This window comes from Coloeus monedula (assembly GCF_965178545.1).
Source record: "Coloeus monedula genome assembly, chromosome: 11".
In the NCBI taxonomy this organism is placed as follows: Eukaryota; Metazoa; Chordata; class Aves; order Passeriformes; family Corvidae; genus Coloeus; species Coloeus monedula.
In genome coordinates this window covers 5,515,910-5,534,135 of record NC_138791.1, presented here as the reverse complement: position 1 = coordinate 5,534,135, position 18,226 = coordinate 5,515,910, and the positions used below count along the sequence as shown (strand labels likewise).

General features: G+C 40.3%; 1 protein-coding gene across 13 annotated transcripts in view; it reads right to left on the bottom strand.

Moving 5' to 3' along the window:
* PBRM1 (polybromo 1) overlaps positions 1-18,226 on the bottom strand; it is a 56,623-nt gene that overhangs the window by 9,559 nt on the left and 28,838 nt on the right. For 12 of the 13 annotated variants that reach the window (XM_082288566.1, XM_082288576.1, XM_082288572.1 and 9 more), the window contains 10 exons: positions 16,777-17,419; positions 15,687-15,898; positions 14,712-14,897; positions 13,716-13,873; positions 12,974-13,240; positions 11,460-11,605; positions 11,011-11,168; positions 10,156-10,339; positions 8,759-8,969; positions 6,139-6,340 (listed from right to left, as the gene is read on the bottom strand). In XM_082288566.1, coding sequence (XP_082144692.1) covers positions 6,139-6,340; positions 8,759-8,969; positions 10,156-10,339; positions 11,011-11,168; positions 11,460-11,605; positions 12,974-13,240; positions 13,716-13,873; positions 14,712-14,897; positions 15,687-15,898; positions 16,777-17,419 — 2,367 coding nt within the window. Of the gene's footprint in view, positions 1-1,729; positions 1,889-6,138; positions 6,341-8,758; positions 8,970-10,155; positions 10,340-11,010; positions 11,169-11,459; positions 11,606-12,973; positions 13,241-13,715; positions 13,874-14,711; positions 14,898-15,686; positions 15,899-16,776; positions 17,420-18,226 lie in introns of all 13 variants that reach the window. The other variant, XM_082288569.1, reaches the window with a different exon arrangement.

Here is an 18,226-nt window from a genome sequence, read left to right as displayed (position 1 = left end):
CAATCCAGGGATGGAGGAGGATGTGAGAGGTCCAACCAGAACAAGATACTTCCAAGTAGGACTTGTGAAAACCAAAAGATGAAAGACCATGTTTTTCAAATGGGCCACAAAAGTAGTAAGAGTTTAAAAGGATCTGCTCCATCATCTACTTTAAGGAAGTTATTTCCCAAAGCCAAAGTGAAGAGCCTTGAGTGTTGATCTGCTTGAGTAAGACAATGGTCTGAAATCAAGGTTTGCTGTCACAGGAAATAAGGTAGCATGTGTAGCTTGCAGAATGCACGTTTTTGCAAAGTTTTAAGGAAGTGTTAATAGCAAGTATTACTGCCCATCAACACCTGCCTCCAAAAATTCAAAAAGTGACTCAGTGCCAAAAAACCCAAGAATCAAACCAAGAAAACACAACCACAAGAGGATGATATTTCTACATATTCTAGATCGAAGTAAATTATTCACAAAAGAGATCAGCACTGGGGAACTCATCCCCCCCCACCCTTTTCCTTCATATACGCACAGGTAAGTGTACATACACACACACACAAACATACACCAACTGCAAACAGTTCAGAGGGAAATTACCACAAACAGCGAAAAAAAGCCAGAAGAAAAATGCAACTCAGTGAAAACAAATGCTTTGTAACCTGGAGATCATGAACCAACTAAGGAATGTGCCTTCAGTTAAACATCCATGCAGCCTATTTACTGAAAAAGGGATTTAGAGACCATGATGAAAAAAGCTTCAAGGCTGTCAGCTCGAAATAAGGCCACAGCCTGTGAGATGAGAAAGAAAAAGAAAAATGACAAAAGAACAAATGGAATAATTGGAATGTCTTAAGGGAAAGTCAAAAAGACCCCGAAACTCAAATCAAAACCCTCCAAATACTCATTTTTATCTACTCGGAACTATTTTGACCTTGACTGAAGCAATTTAATTCTTATTTTAAATAGAAACTGGGAAAGGAAAGCAACCTATCAGGTCACACCTAAATAATTTTCTCACCCATGTATGGCTGATTTCCATACAAGAATCTTCAGTGGACTACATTGTCTTCAGATCTGATCCTGAAAATACTTACTCCGAGCATACTCCCTATGAAATCAAGCCGGATTACAACTGGTAACGAGCTCAACACCCAGCAACAGGGACCTCGTGGAAGAGTTCTCCAAGCTCAGTTCTATTCTGAAAAATAACCTGATAAAACCAGCAATGTTGTCATTTTGTCTTTGTTTCTGCAATGGCTCTAGATCCTGGTCTGCTCTGCTTACCAGTGCCTAAGAGGCAATTCTACAAAACTTTTGCTTGGATTTAAAATCTGGGTTAGACTCTGTTGGCCTCTCACCTCCCTGACAATAAAACCCCCAACAATCTCCCTCCTGCTTTACCACTGCCACAGATGCTGCATGCACTAGAAGACTACTTAGCTGCTGCCCTCCTGCCACAGCAGGGCTAAAGGTGAACTCTGCAAGGCAGAGTGAATAAACACGACTGCACACTAACAGAACAGGACCACTGCAAGGAGGACCCCGCTTCCCTGCGTTTTCCAGAGGCTACTCTCCACTGCAGCAAGTAACACTGGACACCAGGCCACCGCTGCACTAGGTATGTTCATCATGAAGAAGGACTGAAGAGTTCGAGCTTTTGCTTCCAACGTGACCCAAGAGAGTGTTCAGAGTTATGAAGGGGGTTGATAAAGTGGATGAGGAAAAAATGGTCATAGCTCCTACGTTTTACCTGCAACGGGTGTCAACTGCTGATTGAGCATTCCCATTGGTGTTGGTGGCGGCACCACCCCCATAAGAGCCCCGACAGGAGTGCCTGCCCGGGGGGAGGAATTCTGCTGCTGTGCTGCTCGCTCTCTCTCCTGCTGCTCAGCAACTTTAGCTGCCCGCTCTGTAAAAGTATTTTAGATTTTCAGTTCTGTTTTGTAACCCAGAATTTCAAAATATTATCTGTTCATTAAAAAGGACTAGTCAGACACTGGCATAGTTTAGTCAAATATAAAGTAGAACAGATGAATCTTTTTTATACAGCATATGATTTGATTTCATGTGGCTGCAGCTAAGACTTTTAGAGAACCTTTCATGAAAAATATTCTGCAAAGTTTTATCTCTTTCTAAAAAAAAAAAATTAAAATAATTAAAATAAATAATAAAACAAAAATTTAAAAAAGTTAAAGAACAAATTTGATGATAATAACACCAGTGTTACCAACATGAAGCAGCAGTCCAGCACTAGGCTCGGTCCGCACTAGGACATGGCAAAACATTCCCTGTTTTGACACCACTGGCTCAGCCAAACCAGGTGCAGCCAAGGCCAGCAGCTCTTGGGCAGATCCTCTACCAGCTGCTGTGGGAATTGAAGCCCCACATCTGCCAGGTGTGCTGCAAAGAGCAGACAGCAGTGCCAACTGGTGGCACAGTCATTTGTGGGCTCCCCATATATTTTACTACTGATGCAGCTGAAAAGTGGTGGCAAAATCGGGGAGCATTTGTAAAGTTTCCCTAGTGCAGATTGGTCCTTAGCTTTTGGAACATAACAAGCAGCAGTTTGATAAACCAAAAATACTTTTCTCTGCCTCTTTCTGTCATTTCCCCGTTTGGTCCCCTATGAGTCATTTTTTTTTTTTCTGAAGATGTCTAACTCACATTGTGCTGCTCACTGGAGGTCATGTGTGTCCTTTGTACGATGAATCTGGTCATTATCTCAATCAAGTCTCTCACTGTGACTGCAAGAACAAAAGATCTACTGCAGGGTAATCTGACCAGAGGACAATTTTATATTAAGGGAAGGGCAAAGGGTCATGGGAAGAAGAAAAAAAAAAACAAAACCCAAACAAACAAAAAGGAGATATACTGAATGCCCACACTCCAGGTGCTTTAGGGGTGTGCAAGTCCCTGCTTTGTATACTCTGAACGTTGTGTCTGACTGGCACAATGAGGAACAAGGAAGAATAAATGGACGCAGGATACATCTCCAGCAATTTTTAACAACAGTGAATGCAGGGCTATGAGCTCTCTTGCAGTTGGTGAAAGACAGAAACTGCCACTAAACAAGCAATCAAGGTCCTCTGTCAAAGGAAGGCTAAGAAGAAGTTCATCAAGGAGATTAAGTTATGCACCCTGCCAGTGTTACTCGCTTCCCCTAGGACATGACTTCAAATGTCTATCACACTTTGGACTCCTCTAGAACCTGTTTGTGCAGCTTCTAGCACTACTTCCACACACTCAAAGACCAGTTTCATTTCCAAAGGCACCTCCTTCCTTCTTCCCACTTCTGCAATTTCAGGTGATGCCTTTTCCTGGTCTTAAAATCAAGAGTCAAACATGGTTAGAAGGGGAAAAGGGATTTTACCTTGGTATTTATTTTAAGGATCCTTAGGTGCACACGTCCAGGTCATATGCATCTAAATGCACCTTGCCAAATACCCCCCCCCAAAAGATCTGGTATAACATTACAGGTTTTATTAATTAGCATATCTATCAAAGATTCTCTAATGAGAGGCTCAAGTGAGACCCCCTCCCCAAGGAGCCTTCCCCTGGATGGTTCTATCTTAGTTTACAGAACGTGTTCTGGAGAGGGCATCGGGGTCTGGGGCACACCGATCCCTAGCTACGAAGCTTCTAAAATGTTTAGTCTCTTAGCTTGACAAACAAGTCCAAGAATGTAGGCAAAAAGCACTAGGAATACAGAAGTTGTAAAAAAGGTATAACAGGGGTATAAAAGAAAAGGCAAAAAATCTTCATGGCATCACAGGGAGTGATGACGACGCAGAGAAACTCCTACATTTAACACAGGCAACTTAGATGTGATTGAGCACAAAATACACAAGATATTTAAAGGTAGATCCTGAAGCAGAAAAATGAGATTATCTTCTCCAGAGCACAGCAAGCACTTGGGGAAAAGATGAAGCAGTTGTTCTGACTCTCACCTACTTTTGACCAGCTAAAAAAAAAAAAAAGGTCAGACAAAAGCATAAGAGACACTCTGATGAATGAGAAATTACTGTTAAGTGTTCAGCTTTATCAGACTTCAGAGTGCTAAGGTTTGAAGAGGGACTCGACGTAGGACAGTACTTAAGTTTTATGTAGCCCCTATCCATGCCCTGACTGCCACAGAACTAACAAATGGAGTAACACTGCCAAAGGGAACTGCAGGAGGTATCTGAAAGTTCAGCCTAGAGCATTCACCCTAACACTCAATACTAAACCCAAATCACATAGGCCAGGACTTGAGATCATTCAAACATTTCCAACACATCTCAAGAGACAGGAGAGAGACCCTCTGCTTTGAACAGTTTTTCCTTAAAACAGGCCTTTTCCTCAATCCCATGCATTCTTTTATTTTACTTTATCTAGCTATGCAGGCACTTCCAACACAGCCTCTTCTTTACTCAACTATTGCTAAAAAACCAACTAATACCCTGCACACAAACCAAATGAAATTTTCAGTGGGTCAAAATAGATCTAAAATGTAAACTACTTTTCACCAGAAAACGAAGAGCCCTTTTTCACTGAGGCGTCAAACCATGCCCACTCCCTGCTCCATGGCTCACATCCACACCAGGGAACACATGAATTTTGTCTCCTCACAGTGGAAGGAGTGGAGTTTCTCTCCTTCCACATACGGTAAGCAAACACAGTTTGGACACTTTGTCACCGCATCCCAACCCCTCAAAAAAGCAAAAATAAGTCTAGTTCGGGGTAGACACGAAGCCAGGAAAACTGCAGCTCAAACCCCAAAAGCTTTGGAAAATTTTAATTGAGAAGGAAGATTAAAATGGAAGCACACAGACAATCATTAACACAGTGGACAAACAGAGCCTTCCTGCAGAAGGGCAGGACTTCAAGCTGCTCTAAGCAAGGAAGCAGTAACATGCCAGCCATCCTCCTGCTGATGGATGAGGCTGTAAAGGAGGGATCTGCCAATAAAAAGATCATACATGCACCTAGAAGGGTGTAAAAGGAAGCAACTACAGAAGGCCCCAGTACTCTCACAAAGAAAGAGCGTTACCGTTTCCCTTCGCAGCATTTGCAGAGCAAACTTGCACAGAGCAAAGAGTGCTGTGTTACCCTCCAGAACTGCAAAGAGCTGCTACTGAAAATTCAGAAAGGACTGAAGTGGCTGAGAGTGGACAGTGACAGCATGCAAGCTTCCAGCCTCAAGATCAAAGCTGCCTTTAAGTTACGAGTGTGCGGAAAACCTATCAAATCTCATTTTCAAAGTTGTAACTTAATCGGGCCATAACTTTCCAGGGTGTTGAAATGTTCCTATCCAAAGGAGCATTTTCTTTCAATAAAATTGCATCAATACAGTAGTTAATAGTGTTGACATGCTATTAACTAGAGAAATAACTATGGATGTTAAACCCATGTATTTGGCTTGGGTAAGGGCTGGCTGTTAAAGATCAGCTGTGTTTTATTTTAATCAAATAAAAGTTAAAACACTATGACTATTTATCAGAAGGGAGGGAAGGAATGGAAGGAAAGGAGGGAAGAAAAGGAGGGAGGCAAAGAAAGGAAAGGAGGGAAGGAATCAAGGAAAAGAAGGGAGGAAAGGGACAAAAGATATGTCTAAAGTATCTCATGATTATGAAATATTCCTAGGCTTACTTCAGGATATGAAATCTCTCAATAAAATCAGTTACAACAGTTGATTAATACTGTACTGAACAGTAAGTCATATTTACAGTACAGTACAAGCCTCTTAGGACTCTAAGTACTGTTAGTAATGAACTTTTCCCCACTCCCCTATAAGCCTTTCTTACCTGCTGCTACAGCTCTCAAGAGCTTCTTGTCCAAAATTCCCCCCAGTCCTTAAGGAAACATTCACAAAATATTTTTCCAACTGACTTCTAGCCCAGGGGCTTCATGCCCCCTTACTTCTAACTTGTCCCCATTTTCTTGGTCTTTGTTAATTTGGTTATTTGTGGCAAAGACATTTAAATTATCAGTTGTGCTCTACATAACTGAAACATGCTCTTTGCTCCTCTTCAGTCATCTCTCTATGCGAACTTCTCATTAAGGTATGTCCAGAACACAAACATAAATATTTTCTTTTATTAAGCCTGTCATCTGAACAACAGAAAGTGTTGAGAAAGAAAAAAAGGCAGAAAAGAGTTCAGCATCTCAGTTTTTACTTACCTTCATATTCTGCTTTCTTTGTTGCTTCCAAGTTTCTCCATTCAGTTCCTACAAGTCTGCTGAGCTCTCCAAAGGAGTAGTCTGGGTGCTGAGCTTTAATCACAGCTCTCATCTCGCTGCTAAACAAGATGTACCCACTCATGTTGATCTTCCTTTTTGATCCCTCCTTCTTGGTGCTGCCCTTAACAGACTTGGGAGTGGACTGTGAGAAAAAGCAGTTATGACCACAAGTGTACAAAAGAGGAGGCCAGAAGAGAACACAAGGAATTGTGTTATGTCACAGATTTCATCCATGGAGCTGTTCAGAGACATTGCCAACACAAGTTGAGTAAAATATTTTATTTGCCATCACACATTTTAGGAAAATGCTTCCCCACTTCTTCCTCAGCCTTTGCAATCCTCACTCTCCCTCATTCCACCTTCTAAATGCTATTTTGCCTGCCAGACTTTCCTTTCTCTCCAGTGCTCACATCTCTTTATGCAAGTAGCCATTTCTCACTGAAAAACCGAAGCCCAGTTTATTGTTGATTACTGTTTACCTGCACAAGAGGTTCACATCATGTTCTTATGTTGATGAGTAACAAAAATTCTGCTCCTTTGCTCTTCCTACTATGGATGCTCCTGGTGAGAGCTCCTTGATGTTTTCAGCCATCAAAAAATTAATCTATTCTGACATCTCTATACTGAGATACCACAGCTGGAACCCCTTTTTGAAGGCCCTTCCGCCTGAATTTGTCACAGGAGACCATAATTCATCCGTAGTCTGACCAGTAACACCCATAAATGTATCATCACATCAAAACCCTCAAAAGGCCTTTCTCATACCCTAAATGTTACAAATCTGTCACATCTTGAAAAGTGTCATTGTTTCCAAATACCTGGTGGAGGCAAAAAAGAAAATAAAAATATATTCAACTGTTTCCTTCCTCTCCTGAAATTCTGACCATGTTACTGATTCCTTCTACTTGCTGCTTTGACCCCACAGTTCAACACTCTTCTCTGAGCTAAAAACAAAGTTTTAGGGATACCAAGATGCTCATCAATTTAAGCAAGATGAACTGAGGCCCACGTAAATGTGATTCTAAACTGCACTGTACTAACTTGCAAAGTTTTCATTATGAACCTAAAGACAACTTGTGTGGATGAAGTGAAGAAAACTCCACACAGGGTCTGGGATGACACACAGGATACATACAATTCCATCCTGACTTCCTGGGCAAGCCCACTCTGGCAGATGGAGAGTTCTCAAATCAAAAATAAGGAAATCTAATTCTATATTTGGCCTCTGATACATCTGCAAATAGAGAGCTACAAGTTCACCAGCTGTTCTAGCCTTTATAGTTCTTGCACCAGTTTGGGTAACAGTAATCTCATGGAAAAGCCTACCCACCAGTTTGGAAGGGCAAACAAGACTTTGAGAAACCATAAGAATTCCAAATTTGGTTCTTGCATTCTCTGTCCTTTTACATCTCCCATACACACAATTTCAAAGGAACAGTCTTTTCCAACGCAGTCAGATAGCTGCTTATTTAGTTTCAGACTTGCTGAAAGAAGAAATCAAGCAGGACCCCCTTTCTATGCCTTTTCTCAGCCATTTTGTTGAAGAAAAGAATGAAACTGCCCATCTTTTTTTTAGGTACTTTGACTCCACTCACAGCAAATTGTAGCAGGAAAGCATCACCCACCTATCCGTCAAGCCCCACAATACCACATATTCACTTGTCTTGTCTACTCTCATCCTTAGGTGTTATAAGAGCTCCTTTGTTGGCAGGAGAAAAAAAAAGTTTAAAAGTTCTGGGATTTAATAGTTGCTAGATAAAATTCCATTTCTATTTGGAATACTCTTCAAGAGTTTTCATGTTGCTTATAAAATTCAGCACATTAAACAAGAGTGGTGAGAAACCTTGCAAGGGAGAATGCACTTGGTGGCTGCCCACATGGCAAACATCACACTTAAACCAGGCAAAAGCTTTCAACTCCAGCAACTTTTTCATGACATCCAAACACATTTCTACCCCGGGGTCACATCCTTGCAGTGTAATGAAGCAGAAATCGACATTGCTGGTCACCAAAGTGTCTGAAACTCCCTCCTGCTCCCAGCAGATCAGTCCCATTGTCTCTTCAAGACTGGCATTAGCTGGGATGTGCGAGTGTGGTGACAGAGATAAAGGATTTAATCCAGTGGCAAACAAACATTTTTGGTTAGTTGAATTTCCAGCTAAAGCAGTTCCTCACACCACTTCCACACTCAGTTACACAAATCCCAGGGCTTGTGTAAGAAAGTTTATATTTGAATTTTATATAAAGACCTGATACTTCTGAACAAGCGTCATAGGAAACCTTATTGTTAGAAACAACACTAATATATAGAAATGTACCCTGGGTTTTCCTCAGCTGAATGATTGCCTTTAGAAATATTTTAATGGAATTAAACACTATCACCTGGATATCATATTGGATATGCCAAAACTGTTTTGTGTAATTTATTCCATATACTCATAGACTGAAATATAAATCTTTTGTGTGTATATGATAAAATGTTACTGTTCCTTTCTTCATTTGGATTGGGAAAAGAATGTGGAATATAAAGGTTTAAGGGTTCCTGAAGGAAAATCCTTACCTGTGGTGGAGTATAAGGCATTATATCCAAATCACTGGCTAAGGGGGGCTGAAGCTGAGGCATAGAAGGCGTTTCAGTCATATCACCCTCCTCTTCTCCCATCTCCTCCATGTCCTCATCACCTCCTTCCAACTCAGCAAATTTTGCTTCCAGCTGCTGAATCTTCTTTTCCAGTAGAGGAGATGGTTCTTTCTGAGGAACTATGGGTTTTCTGGAAGGTGGAGGAGGAAGACAAAAAGCAGCTGAGAACACACTCATACCTTACAGGAGAAAGAACTTATTTTTGAAGAGAAAATCAACTTTTCTTCATTTATGATGGAGCAATATAGAAACAATGGTGACTTGAGATGTGCCTGTGCTTCCATTCAGAACCCTGAGCAGAACTAATGTTGTGTCTATGGCCAGTGTTTCATTCCAGTCACTTGTTAGAAGGATTTTTTATGAGTTAGAAGGGGATTTCAATACAAATACTTAATTTCTGCAATAGAAGGCAGTTAACACTACATCTTCCTTACATTTCACATTTTACTTAAGCTAGAACTTCGTATTTTATTTTATTAATATGAATGTTCACCAAAAGATTTTCATGACCCATACTGAGGACTTAAGTATTTTCACAATATCCAAGAGAATGTACCAACTTGATAAAGTAACGACTTTTCTTAAAGTAAGGGGAAGAAAAAGCAAACATCCGTAACATAAACAAACATAAAAAGACTGATGCTGTCTGAACTTCCTCCCAAGAGTGCTGAAAGCTGGTTAGCTGAAATTACACCTGTGATTTCTGTGGATGTCCTGGGTCAGGCTGGGATGGGGTTAGTTCCCTGCACAGCAGCTGAGTGGTGCTGTGTTTTGGCTCTGTGAGACAACACTGTGGCTAACACATCCTGTTGTAGGCACATCATCAAGGCCTTTCCTTTTCCCCACTCTGTGCCCCAGCAGGCTGGGGCTGGGCAGTGATTTGGGAGGGGGGACAACCAGGATAGCTAAGCCAAACCAGCCAAGGGGATATTCCATGCTGTGTGACACCATGCCCAGCAATAAAAGCTGGGGGAAGGAGGAGGACAGGGGCACATTCGGGGTTATGGCATTTGTCTTTCCAAGTAACCATCACACGTGCCAAGGCCCTCCTTTCCAGGAAACAACTAAACATCTGCCTGCTGATGGAAAGTAGGGAATTAATTCCTTATTTTGCTCTGTTTGTGCATGTAGCTTTGCTTCACTTTTCCAACTGTCTTTAACTTGAGCCAGGAGTTTTTCTTTCTTCTGCCCTTTAGATTCTCTCCCCTACTCCACTGTGGGGCAGTGACCAAGAGGCTGGGTGGGGGCTTAGCTGCCAGTCCACCACAATCCAAAAGAGTGCTCATGTGACCCCCTCATTCCCCTCACATTTTTACCTAAAATAGTATATTTCATCATCTACAACTTTCGCAGAGAGTGAAAACCTCTTCAACCCTTTGAATTTCTTCATTTGTTTGTCGCTTTCGTTGTAGCGGCTCTCGCAAAGAAAAACATCGTTTTCAGAGATTTCTGTTGGTCTGCAGGAGAGGAAGTCTTTGAATGACAGAACGACACACTTTCCTGCAGAAATGAAAGAGCTGGGTAAGAAGGCAGCCACACTTGCAGGCTTTTTGTTGAAAGTGTGGAAAGTCCATTTTTTTGCCTGTCTTGTAAGCCTGAAGATTCCTGGCATTTGGCGCAACTATGGAAAATACATCAATTGATATTCCAACCAAATGATGCCACTCACAAGAAACCTACAGCAACTTAATGCAGCTTTTGGATGTTTTTAAAGAACTAGAGAACCCACAAAAATAACAAACCCCCATGATCACTGTCAGTTACTGTATTTATCACAGCATCATAACTCCAAAACAAAGTACACAGCCATCATCTGGTGCAACAAATCAGATTTCAACCTCCTACTCCTCCTTTCAACTTCCCAGGTAATATGTACTGGAGTAATTATATTAATAAGCAAGAATAGTGGAGTTTTCTGTTCTCTGGCTGCAAACTGTTCACTTTTATATCACACATGCAATTCCCTTATTGTAAAAAAGCTTTGTTATAGTGAAAATTCTCACCAGAGGTCCCATAGGCAGGAATGCACACTGGAAACTCACTGAATAATCTCTCCTCCCTCCCTCAATGAAAAAGACATACTTGGAATCAAGCCTACACATAGCCTTCAATCACTTCAGATTGTGTACGAAAAGAAATTGTCCATCAGATTTAAAGCTGTTAATAATTACCCAAAATGCAAGTCATGGGACAGGTCTCCTCCAAGTTACTCAAAAACACCTCCTTCTTGTAGAACATTTTAGTTGGCTCATGTTCAGTTTCTTCAGGATGTATAAAGATTGGACCAAAGAAATATGCAGCTCCATCTCGCACCCACATCTTCTCAATTCTGGAAAGAAACCAAACCAGCAACATAAATGCAAGGCCATTCCTCCCAAATGAGGCAGCAGGATGTTCAGGAAGACCATCAGTAGAAAATGAGTACAGAACAGCCAATTACAACTGTACAACTGAACCAGGTTTTTAATAGGCAGCTAAACTTCCACCCCAATCTATCAAGAGCTTGTAACACTTCACTCACATTTTTTCCCATCCTCTTTTATATTTTTTTGCAACCAGCCCCTCTTTTGTCCAAGTTATTTTTACAGCTGCAAACTGCAAACAAAGAAGCTGCCCCTACCTTCCTACACGAGGCCGCACGAGCCCATGTGACTTTATGAAGACACAGTCCCCAACCTTCAGCCACATGTCATTGTAGCAGAGCTGTTCAAAGTAATGGCAACCAGGTTCTCCATTGGACATTTCTACTGGAACATCTTCTTTGTCCTGCAGAAAAAAAAGCATTTAGAAACGTGTGAAAGGAGGAAAATCAAGCACAGAAATAAAGAGATGCCAGGTACCAGTGAAAGGCTTTGCTCTATCTTTATGCTAACAATAGCAGGTAAGCACTAAGCAAAGATGCACGTGCAAAAGTTTCCTGAATTAAAACTACAAAGTCAAAAATGCCCTCCATGTCTGCCACAAGCTTTCCTATTTCACAAAGCTCTAATTTTGCCAGAATAGCAATTTACAGGTCCTTTTTTGTTCTGCTGCTTCAAAGTTAGCCGGCCAAGCCAAGCCAAGCCTTGTCAGCTTTGATGGTTTAAAGCACACTAATGTGCTTAGGAAGCAAGAACTGAATATATGGCCAAGCTAACAGACAAAAAAATGTAATGATTCAACTCTCTTATACAATATGAACACTCCATGTATTGCTTGCAAAGTCATAGCATCTGATCTGCCCTATTTAATTTCTTACTTTTTAGTAAAAACTCAAATTGTTCCTCATTTCGTCTTTCAGCCTGGCATTCCAGAAAGCCAAGGAAACACAGGCTTGTCTCCCAAGGTGTGGAAGGAAAAGATCCTATGAGTTTTCTTTCTCTCAGGAGAATTAATTCCATCTTCTGTCATGATGTGAAAAAATACACTAATACACACTAAGTGTCTGACAAAAGCGGACAACGGGTGTGCTGGGTACTGTGTTCTCAGCTTCTGTTAGAGAACTCAAGGCAAAGTGGATTTTTATGATTCTCTTTTTTATGGCTCTAAATTTCTTTCAGATACAAGTAATTAAATTTTAACTATTTTAATACGTTTACCTAAATTTATTTATTTTCTCACTCTAGGTAAAAAAAATGAACCATTTTATCTACTATGTTGGACAGAAATACTCTTAAGCATTTTGACAATAAACTAGTTATCAACCACAAACAGGCCACAAACAACAGAATATTATGTATTATTTACTGCTGCCTAGCTACTGACTGTTTTAGTGAAATGCTACACAATAAAGCATTTCAGCACTGCCATGAACTAAAATTACTCTTTTAGTTCTACTGGTTCTTTAGGCTTAGGGCAGGCTTTACAGTAAAAGTGTAATTTTCTGGAGTGGTAAAAAACCCAACCAAGCCCTTCACATGATCACAGGCAAGAGGCTGTTGAATGTAACAAACATTTACATAGTTTATTGTTATGTGTTATGTCTATTTACATTTTGTTTGTGTTTATTTACAAATGTCTATAGTATCATTTATAACAGAAATATTACATTCATTTCTATTTTACTGTGCCTGGATGTGGTGAAACCCAAGCCATGAGGGCTAATACTTTGTCATTCTCTTTCTGTCAAATACAATCAACGTTCCCCTTGCATACCTTTTCAAGATGAAGGATACTTTCTCCCACCTTACTGTCCTCCAGTGTTTCACTGTGTTTCTCCTCATCTACTTTGTCTGTATTGGCAAACACAGAAGCGACTCTGACCACAGGCAGGGGCACATCTCGTGGGACAAATCTGACAGAGCTCACAGGCATAGTCCACAGTTTAATCTTTTTAAAAGACTTTGTCTTCGCAGAATAGCGCGACTCGCACACGTAGACATCCTCATCTCTGAAGTTTTCAGGACACAATTTAAAATATTCCTGCAGATTGAAGAAAAAATACAAAATATTTCAGCAACACCCACATCCCACAGACACAAGTGAACTTCCCTCTCATGGTTTCAGTTACAAGAAATCCCACCCTTCGAGAAGGAGCTAATTCAGTACAGGTTGGCATGTGAGAAAAATTAGGTTTTATTCATTTACCAAGCCAGTGCATTAACAAGTACAAGATCTGAAGCCTGAAATCACCCTCACAAGATTTCTGAGCTTTGACTTGGAAAAAGGACACACTCACCAAGTTGGGAGTGATCATAAACACAAATCAACCAGCACAGGTAAACTCCATCACCTGGGTGAGCCACGTATCTCAGGAAGCAAAGGAAAATACAAACAGCCCACCTATTTTATTCAGATATTAGTGGAATGTCTCTGTTAGAGTGCCTACAGCTCTACAGGAAATAGCAGAAAGCATTACTTATTTTATAAATTACTCTTACCCTGAACAGTCTCTCACCTTGACAAACATGACCACACATTTGCCTAAAATTTTGCTAACAGGAACTTTATTGTAATAATCACTTTTAAAAACTTCTTTCTCCAGGAATTTTCGAGTTGCAAGATGAAACGTTTCATTTGGTCGATAAAACCAGCAGCCATAGAGCCATTTCTCTCCTTTAAAATAGAAAACAAAAAAAAGGGAGGGGAGATAGAAAGAAAAAAATGTAAAATGACATTCTCCAGTGCATGAGCCAAGAAAGAACAATTAGAGATTGACTGATTAATCAAATAGCCAGGTAGTCATTTACATTAAGAGCAACCTGCTTTTAAACAGGGCAATATTCATTAAACTTTTCAGGAAAGGAAAACCAGGTTTAAAAAGCCTGCCAAGTGTTATTTCTCCAGTAAAACCTGACTCAGCAAAATAAAGGAGAAATTAATTCTTATTCATAGATCTTGACTTTCAGGCCTTGAAATGGCTTGAAAGTCCACACAACAATCACCTGATTATTTAAAGAATCTCAGGTAACTTTTAAGTTTTTTAAGAACTATTTCTTTCATTTTATGGTATGACAAATTACATGGTGACAAACTCAAATTGAAAACAATGATTTATAAAGAAATTACAAATATGTACTATTTTTCTAAAGCAAAGGAAACCTGTGCCCAGATTTGGTTCAGATTTCTCAGCACAGAAAAGCAGTTTGCACCTAAATTACAAGGAGTCCATCCCACTCAGAATCCCATCCCTGCAAGGTTTACAATTTGAGGGCAGGCAGAAATGAACACCAAAAAGAGCACATGCTGTTCCAAGAATTTTCTATTCTATTTGTAATATCTTTTAGAATAAAGGAACTCAGAAACAACAACAACAACAAACACTCACTGGTCCAAACAGTTCTGCAAATAAAGTAACATCTACAGAGGAAAAAAAATTAAATTGGAAAGTTTATAATAATAAATAAATAATAAGTTTCACCCTACTGTTTTGCTGCAGTAAGGACATCCTTACCAGCTGAATCTTCCCACAGCCTCTCAATGCAGACAATGTGAGGCTGTAGGTTGGCTTCTGCAGGCTCCACATACACATAATCTCCCACATGGTACATGCTGTTCTTGAAGCTGCAGTCCTGGCTGTAGGTTCGATGCAAACTTGACAGCCCAGCTGATCCAGAGGAATCTTCACTCTTTTCAGCTTCTTATTTCAAGAAGGGAAAACCAGATGTTAGTAATGTCACATTTCCATATTAGGCAAGATTCCTGATGTCAGTGCCTCATTCTGAGCCTGGAGTAACCAGACTTTACTGCTGCTATGAGGGAAGATGAACCATGTTAGAAAGATAATTCAAGGACAAAATTGCCAACAGCTCTACTCCTCTCTGTGGAAAAGTGCAATTGGAGAACTTATTTATTCCTTTAAATATGGTGTATAATGGAGCATGGACAGAAATAGCCAGGAACTGTGAAATAAAGGACCTTCAGGGTAGGCTTCATGCCCTACAAAACAGTGCAAGCCCACTCCTCTTCAAACTCACAGTAGCCAAGTAAAAACACAAAAGGCTTACCAAACCTCAGCTCTTTAGCAGTGTTAAAAGCATGATCATAGACACCACCAGTACTTGTCAAAAAGAAAATGACTAAAAGGTCAATGGGAATATTCATTGTTAAGTTTATTATCAGCAGAAAGCTCAAGTAAAAAACTATAGTTTTCTTGCATAATATCCTTGAAATAATATTGGTACCCCAATGTATTCTGATTAAGGAGTTCACACAGGGTTAATACCTACCTACATCTCTTTCTTAAAAGCCCTCTGATCTGGCTGATAAGGATCAAAATAAAACAAATGTCTCATAACCTGGAAATAAAAGACTGGGGGACAAACAGACTACTGAGGCCCTTTCAGCAGGCAAAGCTCACGTAGACATCATACCTGTGGGTACATTTTTCATTTAGTACATTCAAAACTAGTGAAAAAAAGGTAGCTACCTCTCTTCTCCTCCTCCCTTTTGAGCTTATCCTCCTCTATTTCTTTCGGCAGCTTTTCCTTCTTTTCCTTTTCTACATCATTGTGAAGGTGCTTGGTGGTGTAGCTGAGAGCAGGTGACAGCAGAATCTCTCCATTTTTACACAGTTCATCTCGAATTTTAATGAAGAACTGCTGAAGTTCCACTGCATCCTCGTAGATCTCTGAATCAGTCCTGTACAAAAACATGAGCAACAGGATAAAGCCACAGTTTGTGCAGGGTCAAGCAGGAGCCTAAACACACCCATCAATCACCACTCTTTGTGATCAATCAAAACTGATCTTCACTCTGCCAGGAGATTTCTGTGCTTACTCATAAGCAGCAGCAGAGACTGACTTCAAGCCATGAAGCATCAAGTGATGCTTCAACTGTTAGTCCACTGTCAATATGCATTATAGTTTACCCAAACCAGTGTTTTTGTACACACCAGTCCTGAAATGCCAGGAAAATCAAAGGTGTGACCAAGGCTACTTGTCACTGGACCTCTACAATCTGTTAACTTCTAAAAACTTGAGTAATAACAGCATTATTAACAAAACTGACTTACTTTAATTATCCATACTCCTCTTAGTTGATGTTTTAAGATAATTTTTTACTTCCTCTCCTTCACAGTCAGGCTCTCACCTGCATATTCCCAAAAAGGCTACTGAATTCAAGCAAAATACTACAAGAAGTTGCAAGTGTTTATATTTTGTGCACGGTGTTACCATAATTCATCCAAGTGTGATTGCTCCAAAAGAGTAAGTCATTGTTTGAGCAGTTAGTGAACAGCTCTTCATTTTTTCAATATGAAAGTTAGCAGAAACCTGTTTTTCATACGGTGTTCCTTTGGATGATTATTGTCAAAATTATCTCTTGGCAGAAAACTAACTCCTTCCTTGTTTTCTAATGAAAGCAAACATTCCACTGAAGACCTGACAGAGCTTTTGAGATTTAGTTTTCTGAACACCCGTATCAAAGAAAGCAAACACCTTAAAAAACCTTCGGCCTTTGTTTAACATTAAATGCAAAACTCGTGATAAAGGATACCTGAAACATAAGGGTTTGCTCACCTATTCATTCTCCGTGCCCTCTCCAGTACCTCAAACATGTTCTCCTGGAACAAATCCAATCTTCTATAGCGATTATTTTCAACATTTTTTCGGATAATATCAAAAGTCAGAGGAGGTTTATTTGGGAAGTTGGGATCAACAGCAGGAATCTCAGCTAAGGAGTCGCTGTAGCATCTGCCCTCATCATCCTGGTGGCTCATAACAGAGACAAAGAGGTTATGGATAAGTTCCTGAATCAGCAAAGTGACGTTGGGCACATGAGAATCCTCATCTCCTTCTATTTCTCTCCGAGTTTCAAGCAAAACTTTATGCAGGACCAGGGCATCTTTATAAATCAAAGATTCCGGCTCGTTGTACGTGCAAGCGTTATTGAACATCATAACAAAGTCCTCCACCATGGAGTCGATATCCTGGTATTTATTTGCCATCATATGGCTTCTGATCTTCTCCATGTCCACGGGCTTCTTGATGGTGACGTAGTAGTCGGGGAGCTCGGAGCGGGACGGCAGCCGCAGGAAGATCGCGCTCAGCCGCCGGCCGCGCTTGTCCGTGTAGTTCTTCACGGCTTCGTACACCTCGTTCAGCTTCTGCTGCATTGGAGTCATGTACTTGGACTTTTTAGGAGAAATGCCACTTTTCCTACCTAAGATGACAAAAACAAAAAAGAAGTTACAATTACAAAGCTGAGAACTGGAACATTTCTTTGTCCATCTCCAGTGGAAACCGGAGAATTGCTCATGGAAGAACCACCTCATGGTGTGAGCAGAAGCCTCACAACATGGAGCCCATTCCAGGCTGCAGCTTCCCTTATTTTTCATAATTGTACAGTTTTTTTTCTAATGTTCTTTTTGGCAAACACAGAATATGTTGCTCCACGCTCCACCTGGCAAAGGCCTTCTCAGGCTTCAGCACGGAAAACATCTTTTCCTACCTAATATCATTAACGAAGTCCTCTAAACTCATTTTGATCTTACAGCTCTACATGAATATCTCCCTGCAGCTGTTAAAAATCCAGTCATCACAGGGGTTTTGTTATCACGAAAATTAAGTATTCAAAATATTATCAGATTTCTTTATGACATGTTTATGGCAAATTAGAAAGGATTATTACACGTAAAATGTAAATTAAGGCCTCCCATGGGATTATCAGGTTGGCCTTTTGATTAACTCAGGATCTCTGTTACTGCACTGTACAGACTCTACCTGAGAGTTCTCTACACCTGTACTTTACCTAAGAGCTACACATTTAATTTGCAAGAGAACTGGGTGCAGTTATTTTCTTTAAGGCTTTTTGTGCAGTTTTATCCTTCTCAGTTTGCTCAGTTCTGAACACATATTAAGAGAGCATAAGATTTGAGTAGTAGCAACTTTGTAAGGGCAACAGCTCTAGGAACAGACATGGGAAACTTCACTTCCAAGTTTTTCATCGCTTTCAATAATCTATCAAACC